Source organism: Tupaia chinensis, unplaced genomic scaffold (assembly GCF_000334495.1).
Source record: "Tupaia chinensis unplaced genomic scaffold, TupChi_1.0 Scaffold000146_1, whole genome shotgun sequence".
In the NCBI taxonomy this organism is placed as follows: Eukaryota; Metazoa; Chordata; class Mammalia; order Scandentia; family Tupaiidae; genus Tupaia; species Tupaia belangeri.
Window position 1 is genome coordinate 17,591,541 of NW_006159616.1, and position 9,426 is coordinate 17,600,966.

Consider the following 9,426-nt stretch of genomic DNA (forward strand, 5'->3'; position numbering starts at 1 on the left):
GGGCCTGGAGTTTGCGGGGGGGGGAGGGTGGGGGTGTAGCCACACTGAGCGGCAACAGCCAAGGATTGTTTCTCTCCTTTCCCCACTGCAGGGAGGTCTGAGCAGAGGGAGGTCCAAGTGCCATTGTTCAAGGGACAGCAGACAGCATGCCTCCTGGGGGGGCCCAGCACCTGCCTCAGCCACGGAGTGTGCATGAGCCAGAGCGCTGGGCAGGACTCTTCCTACCGCCCCAGGGTCTCATTTGCACTTTGCCAGACTGGATGGAGTGGAGGGCTCACAGGAGCTCCAGGTGCAGGCTGCAGAACCAGCACCCCCTCCGCCTCTCCCAGGCAGTCCCTGTCCCTACTGCCTGAAGGTACCAGTTCCAGTCCTCTGTGGTCGCCAGGCCATTCTTCTCACCTCCATGCTTCCCTGGCCTACATGTGCCTCTGCCCGTCTCTCCAGTCCTACTCTCCCCACCCCAGCCCTGGACTTGGGCAGGGCTCTGTGTACAGTTGCATATTTATTGAGCTTTTGGTTCTTTTATAAAGACTTGTGTATACTCCACTGGAAAGAGTCCTTTGATTTTAGAGCCTGTCCCCTTACTGAGGTACATGTAAGCTCCCAGGATGGACAGCTCCATGCTCCCATGTACCCCCATCTGCAGTGGGACACCAGTAAGAAGCAGTCTTGAAAAGGGGGCGGGGTGCTGAACCAACACCCCGAGACCAAGCCTCTTCCCCTACCACAGCCACCAGGACCACCATTAGAGCCCCTCACAAGGTGCCCCTGGGCCCTGCTCTGGGTGCCCCCCACCCAGACTTTATGGAAAGGTGGGTGACAGCTCTCAGACTCTCCCAAGGATACTCCTAGGACTCAGAACAATCCTTCCCTGGACCCATACCTGGGCCTGAATTGGTGGATCTCAGGGTTGGAGCTAGACCTAGGCTGTGGCCAGGATGCCACCCTGTCCATCTGCCCCTCGTGGCAGCAGGCCACCCAGAGCGTCCAGCCCACCTTGGATGAAGCCGCAGCGCTAAGTGAGTTAAGGTGCACCGGGGAGGAGCGGCCCCGCCCTGGGGGGGCGGGCTCTGCAGGCACCGGAACCAAATAGGGCAATGGGGTGAGCCGGGAAGCCCCGGTGCTGTGCAGTGTGGTGCCCCACTTTGCTCACGCCCGTCAAAGGGCCCAGCGCAACGTGGAGGGCCATGGAGCCGCAGCCAGGGGGCTGCAGGGTGGCGGTGGCTGCGGTGAGTGGGGGTGCGGGAAGCAGGGGACAGCCTCTAGCCTTGCCTCTGCTGAAGGAAGGGGCCCTCCTGGCAGGAGTCTCCGTTCCCAACCTCACAGGGGGCTGGGTTGGCCCCCCTTTTCGACCTAGTTAGAGGCGCCCGTTGGGGCGGGGCTCTTCCGCTGTGAGGAAACACATTCCTGGGGCCAGTAGGGCCTAGGGGCCCCTGGCAGCAAAGGGTCAGTTACCCCAGCCTCGGAAAGCATGGGTAGGGGTGGAGCTGGGGGACTTCTGCCCTTGTGGAGGGAAAACCTAAGAGGGGCTGGCAGAGAGCTTTCTCGGCTCCTCTGAAGCTGTTCTGTGCAGAGTGAAGGAAGTAGACACCACTCCCCCTACCCATTGGCTCCCCTCCTGCCCAGCAGCCTGAGAAGAGGGCTGAGCTGAGGGCAAATGCAGGGGTCTCTGAAGTAGAGGAACCTGGGCAGGGAGACCCCCACTCGGCGCAGCCAGGCTGGAAGTCAGCAGCATCTGCCCCCCAGGCTCTCCTCCTGGTGCTGCTGGGAGCTCAGGGCCAAGGCAGCAGTCCTAGCCCTGGGTGCGACTGTGCCAGTGACGGGCAGAAGAAGTATGGTCAGTTTTGTTGCAGGGGCTGTCCAGCAGGTAAGTGGCCACAGGGTGGGAGGGGCATGGGGGGAGTGAGGGTAAGGCTGAGAATGTGGTGGGAGGAGGCTGTGGCATGGCGGGAGTAGGGGGAGGCTAGTAGGGAAATAGGGAGCCAGAGGAAGAAAGGGGAGGAGGGAAAGGTCAGGAGCAGGTTGGGAGCTGCTGGAAAGTCCCCTTTGTCCGACCTCTTTCTGGGTTTTACAGGGTTCTACCTGCAAGCCCCCTGCACAAAGCCCTGCGGTGCCTCCATCTGCCTTCCATGTCCCCAGGGCACCTTCTTGGCCAAAGAGAACCACCATAAGACTCGCTGTGCCCGCTGCCAGGCCTGTGATGAGCAGGGTGAGGGGCTGGGTGGGTTTTTGAGGACTGGCACGTGCCAGGGTGTTTCAAAGGAAGTGGCTGGCTTGAGCACAACCAATGAGTAGGAGGGCTTTGTGCCCACCCTCCTGAGACTCCTCACCCCGATCCTGACTCAGGATTCTCTGCCCCCTCTCTTCTTGATGACTTTCCTACCTCTCCATGTGTCTTGGCCTCTGGTCTATAGCCATCTCCAAACTTCCTCCCTTTTGGGGTGGCTCTATTTCTGTCTCCGGCCTGTCCCTGTCTCCATTCTCTGGGGACCTCCCCTGGCACTCTGTGGCAGTCTCTGACCCTGATCACCTTTGCACTTGCCATCTCCCTGCACCCCTGCCAGCCTCCCAGGTGGCTCTAGAGAACTGTTCTGCAGTGGCCGACACTGACTGTGGCTGTGAGCCTGGCTGGTTTGTCGAATGCTTGGTCAGTCAGTGTATCGACAGCTCGCCCTTTGAGTGCCTCCCGTGCTTGGACTGTGGGGCCCTGCACCGCCACACACAACGACCCTGTGAGTACCCCCATGCTGGACTATCTACCCCCATGTCTCCTCCCAGTACCCTGCTTCTCCCTTCCTGACCATGCTCTCTCTTGGACTGCAGGTTCTGGCAGAGACACGTCTCACTGTGGGACCTGCCTGCCTGGCTTCTATGAACATGGTGAAGACTGCGTGATCTGTCCCACGTAACTTCCTGACTGTCTTGGGCCAGAGGGAAGGGAGGCTGGGGACTCTGGGGGCAAACTACTGTTACGGGATAGGAGGGCACAGAGAGGAAGGGAGCTTGCCCTGCGGTGTGTGGGCCTCACCTCAGGTGAACTGGATGGTAAAGAGAAATCTGGGTTTACCTCACGCCCGATGAATAAGGGGACATATCTCTTTTGTCCAGAATCTCCCTTAGCAATCCTTCCAGCCGTGTATTGAGGACTTCTCACTCATACAGAGACTCCTGTTAATGTATCGATAGCTTTAAGGGCCGGCTCCAGAGTGCAGCAGTTAAGCCTATGTGTAGGGAGCTGGATCCCACATGGCTGACCAAAGTTTGAATCCTGGCTCTGGCAGTTTGGAAAACAAGCCAGGTGTACATGTATGTGTGCCCCAGATCCTGAGGAGATGGAGAAATGGAGGAAAAAGGGTTGCAGCATGGTCATAGTCTTTCTCTTTTCTTGCACACAAGCGTACACACACCCTTTGGCAATAAAAAAATGTATATATAGCTTCAGAATTTGAGCTAAGATTCAGAGTTTGCTGCTGTTTCTCTGGAGACCGTGGAGAAGCTCAGTTAACCTGTCTGATCTGTGGTTTCCCCACCCAAGCATGGGGCTGGTTGGTTCTTTGTAGGGCTCTGTTCAGGGTAAGGCAGGTGATTCATGTAGCATTCAAGTCCACTGAGCAGGTACCATTGCTGGGCATGGTTCCGGGTGCTAGGGATGCAACAGGGAACAAAGCAGGCAAACTTCTCTGTCCCTGTTCGGGTGATGTCCCAGTGACCCTTAATCTAGTCTAGAAGAAGCTCAGTAAACAGTGGTGGTGGTGATTATGAGACACAGGGGACATTTCAGCAGTACTTTGGAAATGTTCTTGGGTAGAGTGAAGCTCTTGGGTTGGAGAGGCCTGGGAAGGGAAGGGCTCCCAGGAGGTCCTGCAGTCCTGGGTAGCCACTCCTGGTGTGGACCCTCATCTTGGCCTGTCCTCCCCCTGCAGGAGCACCCTTGGGAGCTGTCCTGAGCCCTGTGCTGCTCTCTGTGGCTGGAGGCAGAGTAGGTGATGTTCTGAGAATGGTAGTGGAAGAGTTGGGGACGGGCCAGGGGGAAGCCGGGGTGGCTGCCATGTGGCACACACCAGCTGCTCTTTCAGTGTTTTGGGTGCAGGTGCTCCTGGCTGGCCTGGCAGTTCCACTTCTGCTCGGGGCCACCCTGACCTATGCCTACCGCCGCTGCCGGCCTCCCAAGCCCAGAGTTCCTGGTAAGTACTCACAAGTACACACACACATTGCTAGTCCTGGGGTCAGGGTGGGTAGCCTAGAGCCCACTCAATCCCAATATATAAGGGGAAACCAAGACAGAGAGTGTGGGGTGTGGAGGAACCCAAGAGCAGCTAGACCAGCACCCAGGTGCAGGAGCTTTGCCTGGTTGCTGACCAGATCCTTTTTGTCTGTGTTGGCAGATAAAGCTAGGAGAGAGATCCTGATCTCACCACAGGTAAGACTCTGTGCTGGAAAGAGAGAGCAGGCACCTGGGCTGCCTTCTGGAGCTGGAAGATGGGGCCTTAATGTAACTCGCTAGCCCCGTTTGGCTCTGGCTGGCACAGGGTAGACCTAGTGGACAAATGTGCTGAGAGCTGAGTTGTCAGTGGATGATACCAGCACCATGCCTGCCTTCGCATGGCTGTCTGCTGGGGTCTGGGCAAGCACACAGGTGCTAATAGTCAGTGAGATGTTTGCCCCCCGCCCGGGGGTTGGGGGGCAAGAGGAGAACATCAATAGCTCTTCTGCTGGGCCACAGAGAGCAGGGCCCAGGGGGAGGCACTGGGGATGTTGCTGACCAAGCCAGGGAATGTCCATTCCTAGCCACAGACTGCAGCAAAAGGGCCTTCCTAGGCAGACAGCGCTGACGTGGGGCCTCTCTTGGCTTCCAGGCCACCCACTCCCCACCCTCAAATAGCGTCCACACCGTTCTGATGCCTGCCAGTAGCAGTGAAAAGGTGTGCACTGTGCAGTTGGTGGGCAACAGCTGGATGCCTAGCTCTCCGCAGACCCAGGAGACACCCTACTCGCCAGCGATGTGTTCCTGGGAACCGATGCCCAGCAGAGCTCTTGGTAAGGGGGCTTAGCAGTGTGTGGCTTTGACCTCTTTCTCCCAAGCCCGAGGTGGCAAGTTGGGGTTTCACAACCTGCGCTTTCGCTAGCGCCCCCTGCAGGCTCCCTGACCGCAGTGCTCCAGCCCGGCCCGCAGCTGTACGATGTGGTGGACGCGGTCCCAGTGCGGCGTTGGAAGGAGTTCGTGCGCACGTTGGGGCTTCGTGAGGCGGAGATTGAGGCAGTGGAAGTAGAGATCAGCCGCTTCCGCGACCAGCAATACGAAATGCTCAAGCGTTGGCGCCAGCAGCAACCCGCGGGCCTAGGCGCGGTCTATGCAGCCCTGGAGCGCATGGGGTTGGACGGCTGCGCTGAGGACCTGCGCAGCCGCTTGCAGCGCGGACCGTGATGCGGGACCCACATTGGTGCTCTAGCGGCCCTTGCAGAAGCCCTAAGTACAGTTACTTATGTGTGTAGACATTTTATGTCACTTTTTAAGCCCCTGGCACGGCCCTGCGTAGCAGCGCCAGCAACCCTAACCTTGTTCACCCTCAGGACTCTGGTTCAAGGCGAAGAAGCATGGACGAATATCAGGGGAGAGAGTCAGCGGTTTCTTGGCCTGACTTTGGCTAAGCCCTTAGTATTAAATCTAAAAAGAAAAACGGTTTCTGGTCATTTCTGGGGTCGCTGATGGTGGTAAGTCTCCCTAGCTTGGTGGTTTCCAGAGAAAGTCTAACAGACTGCGAAACCATGTGGCCCTGAGAATGGGCGCCTCCCACTCTGGCCCAGTTAGCCCGAGGGGCCCAAGCTACAGCTACTGAAAGTGAACGTGAGCCCGGGGCGGCTGAGAGAGCTTTAATGCGGTTATGAGGTGACAGGGACTGGGGGGAGGGGGAGGGACAGCAGTTGGAATTGAAGGTGCCCCGGTGCCCCTCGTTCTCCACTTACTCCCCCGGCCAGTGAAAGGGTCTGGGGAGCGAGGGAGCCTGGCTGGAGACGGCAGCACGCAGACTTCACTGGAAGGAGGTGGGTCAGAGGTGGGGCCCCCGGAGCCGCAACTGCGTCCAAACGGGCTGTTTTCATCGTTTCTGGTAAACAAAATGACTGAGAGGAAATCTTCAGCGGGGATAAGAAAAGCGGTCCAGGCTGGGCTGGGCACAGATCTGGGTCAGGGAGGAAGGAAAACCCCTTCCCCGAGCTTGGGGCCTGCCTCCGCCCAGGATGCGCCAGCTATGTGGGTTCTGGGGTGCGGGGGAGGGGGCTGCAGGGGGGGGCGCTCCCTGCAGGAAAACAAAGTCACCACCCACGGGACTGGGGACAGCTCTGCAATTCTTTGACATTCAACCAGCATGCAAATATATGTAAGTCAGCATGCAAATGAGCAGCATCTTTTGCGTCAGCAGCTTGGGCACTTTCTCTGGGCGACTGCGCAGTGGAAACAAACGCACCATCATCGCCCTGGGCTGGGGATGCGGGGACCAGGATAGGGGTGGGGACCAAGAAGAAGTTCCAGCATGTGAGGGGAGGACTGCGTGGCTCCCAACTCCCAGCCTGGTTGGGCTGGGCTGGGCAAGGTTGCCTCCCCTCCCCGCTCCCCTACGGCCTAGATGTCTAGTGCTTAGCGATGTCTCCCTTCTTCAGGATGACCTGTCGCTGCCAGGGCGCCAGCTTGGTCTCATCGTAGCCCAGTGTCCGCAGCTTCTCCGATTGCTCTTTCTCCCGCTGCATCTCCTCCCGTTTCTGTCGCTCCTCCTCTTTCCTGGGAATGGGGTTAGGACAGAACCCAGTGAATCCTGGGGCTAGAAGTTAGGGCGGGCAGAAAAGGTGGGCCAGGCACCATGATGGCAGCAGGGTAGGATCACCAGTGGCAAGAAGTGGGTTACTGAGGGCAGAGGCTGGAGTGCTGAGAACAGAAGGCCTTGAAAAGGGGACTCTTGGGATTACCGTAACATACAGGAGCTGGGTGAGTGGGAGGCTGAGATTGGGTTATTGTGGGCCAAGGTGTTACTGGAAACAAAGGTACTGGGTCACCATGTGGCACATATGAGGAGGGCATTACAGGGCACAGAGGGCAAGATTGAGGCACAGCTGTCGATCTGAATTATTGGCCTGGGATTGGGCTGCTGGGGAGCAGAGGGACACACTGGGAGACGGGCAGGGGAATTAGGGATAGGTTAATAGAACATAGAAGGAGGGTCAGCAGGTAGCGTAGTGGCTAAGTGCTGGACTCCTACGTGGCCGACTAAGATTCAAGTCCCAGACTCAATGGCTTGAAACTTGAGCCAGGCATGTGTACATTCGTGCCCAAAATCCCAAGAGGAGAATGGAGGAGAAGCAATTGCAGCATGGCCATCTTCCCTGGGGGGTGATTTCTTGCTTTTTGTCTCTCTGTCTCTGTATCTCCCAAGCACACACACCCTATAGGAAAAACCTCTCAAATAATAATAATAGGGGGAATTTGCCCTGTGGACAAGGAAGCCACTAAGCACATGTGGCTGTTGAACATCTGAATGTGCCTGTTACAAACTGGGATGTGTTGTAGGTATTTCCAAGAGTTTAAAACATGGAGCATAGGAACCAGCAGTTGATGTTATGACTATGTCGCTGGACTCCCATGTAGGCAACCGTGGTTCAAGTCCCAGACCCAGTAGCTTAAACTCATACTGGGCGCATGTAGGTGCGTGCCCAAGATCCTGAGGGAGAATGGAGGAGAAGGGATTGTGGTATGGCCATCCCCCCTGGGGGGGGGGGTGATTTCTCTCCTTTCTGTCTCTCTGTCACTCTTTCTGGTGAGCGCACGTGCCCTATTGCAAAAACCACTCAAAAAGGAAAAAAAAATGAGTCTAAAACATCTCACTAGTGTTTCTTACGTATTGGCCAGCTGCAGAGATGTAGGGGTCATACAACACTTCGCTAGGCTGAAGCCATATGGGAAGGTCATGGATTCATGTCCTGAGGCCTCCCTGTACACACCAGGCTTGTAACTGCCTGTGATTCTGGCAGGCCAAGACTGAGGAAAGGATTACAGCATAAAGATCTTATGGGGGGGGGTGCCTATCTCTCTATAATCTCATAGAAGATATACATAAACTGATTTTTTTTATTGCTAGAGGGCATTTGCACAGCCAAGAGAAAGAGAGAAAAAAAGCACCTCCTAGGCGGAACCAGTAGGTGGTGTGGTGGTTAAGGTGCTGGACACTTCCACATGGCAGACCATGGTTTGAGTCCTGGACCTAGTGGCTTGCTTTCTCACTTTCCCTCTCTCTCTGTGGTCAAATTAAGATAAATGAGTGACCAAATACAACTAAATAAATCATTATTATTTTTTTTCTTTTTTAAAAATTTAATTTATAATAATCCCTTCTCCATTTTTCTATCCTGTTGGGATTTGGGGCACATAAGCATGTTTCTGAAGCTACCAGGGCCAGGATTTGAACTGTGGTCAGCCATGTGGTATCCAGCTCCCTTAACCATTAGGCCATTAGGGTGCCAGCCCAATAAACCGATTAAAAAAATATTAATTTGGGGTCCAGCAGGTATTGTGGTGGTTAAGGTGCTAGACTCCCTCATGCTAGACTGTGGTTCAAGCCCCAGACGCTGAGGTCATATCTGGCACGTATGCGTGTATGTCTAAAATCCTGAGAGGAGAATGGAGGAGAAGGGGGCCATCCCCCCCAGAAAGTGATTTCTTCCTTCCCCTCTCTCTTTCTCTCTATGGCAAGCACATGCGCCCTATGGCAAAAACCTAAAAATAAATGTTTCCAGAGGGTGTATGTGCTTTACAGAAAGAAACAGAGGGAGAAGGAGAAACCACCTCCCACCCTGAGGGCATGATCACACCAAATCCCTTCTCCATTTCTCCATCCTGGATTTGAGGCATGCACACACCATGCCTGGTGTGTCTTTCAAGCTACCCAGGACAGGATTCTAACCACGTGGTTGGCCATGTGGGTTTCTTTTTGTACTGTTTATACCATTTTTCCATGATTTTTTTTTATTGCTAGAGGGTATGTACATTCATTAGACAGAGAGAGAGAAAAAAACCTCAATGGGGCCTGATCATGCCATAATTCTGTCTGCCCTGTCGTAATTTTGGCCATACACACACACATGCTACTGTGTTTTTCAAGCTGCCTAGGCGGAATTCAAACTAGTCAGCCATGTGGGACCTAGCTTCCTATGCACAGTGCTTAACCCTGCACATGGGCCAGCTCCAAATAAATATGCTGTTTATTATTTTTTAAATTATTTTATTTAACGTTATTTTATGTACTTATTTATTTATTTTGATCAGAGAGGGACAGAGTGAGAGAATAAGACAGAGAGAGAGGGAAAGTGAGAAAGCAAGCTGCCAGGCCCAGGACTCAAACTGTGGTCAGCCATGTAGAAGTCCGGCGCCCTTAACCACCA

General features: G+C 55.2%; 2 protein-coding genes across 7 annotated transcripts in view; one reads left to right on the top strand and one right to left on the bottom strand.

Moving 5' to 3' along the window:
* Window positions 1-97: 97 nt before the first annotated feature.
* TNFRSF25 (TNF receptor superfamily member 25) lies at window positions 98-5,782 on the top strand. 6 transcript variants are annotated; one of them, XR_003548894.1, is made up of 11 exons: window positions 98-1,229; window positions 1,630-1,867; window positions 2,075-2,209; window positions 2,415-2,732; window positions 2,824-2,905; window positions 3,924-3,979; window positions 4,077-4,184; window positions 4,386-4,420; window positions 4,857-5,037; window positions 5,127-5,485; window positions 5,572-5,782. XR_003548894.1 is itself a non-coding variant. In XM_027770649.1 (10 exons), the coding sequence occupies exons 1-10, from the start codon at window positions 1,188-1,190 to the stop codon at window positions 5,423-5,425; spliced, it is 1,494 nt and encodes a 497-aa protein (XP_027626450.1). In that variant the 5' UTR covers window positions 98-1,187; the 3' UTR covers window positions 5,426-5,782. The 6 variants fall into 6 exon arrangements, 5 of the variants coding, with proteins under 5 accessions (XP_027626450.1, XP_027626451.1, XP_027626454.1 ...); XM_027770649.1 differs by having other exon boundaries at window positions 5,127-5,782; XM_027770650.1 differs by having other exon boundaries at window positions 5,139-5,782.
* A 74-nt stretch (window positions 5,783-5,856) lies between these two features.
* ESPN (espin) overlaps window positions 5,857-9,426 on the bottom strand; it is a 43,521-nt gene continuing 39,951 nt past the window's right edge. The window contains 1 exon segment of the mRNA XM_014586602.1: window positions 5,857-6,775. Coding sequence (XP_014442088.1) covers window positions 6,628-6,775 — 148 coding nt within the window. The 3' untranslated portion in view covers window positions 5,857-6,627.

What these genes read in the sequence shown, in the direction of transcription:
- TNFRSF25 (XM_027770649.1), top strand. Translation starts at nt 1,188, where the DNA reads ATGGAGCCGCAGCCAGGGGGCTGCAGGGTGGCGGTGGCTGCG. An exon ending in TTGCAGGGGCTGTCCAGCAG is followed by an intron (nt 1,868 to 2,074) that starts GTAAGTGGCCAC and finishes TGGGTTTTACAG; the next exon opens with GGTTCTACCTGCAAGCCCCC. An exon ending in CCGCCACACACAACGACCCT is followed by an intron (nt 2,733 to 2,823) that starts GTGAGTACCCCC and finishes CTTGGACTGCAG; the next exon opens with GTTCTGGCAGAGACACGTCT.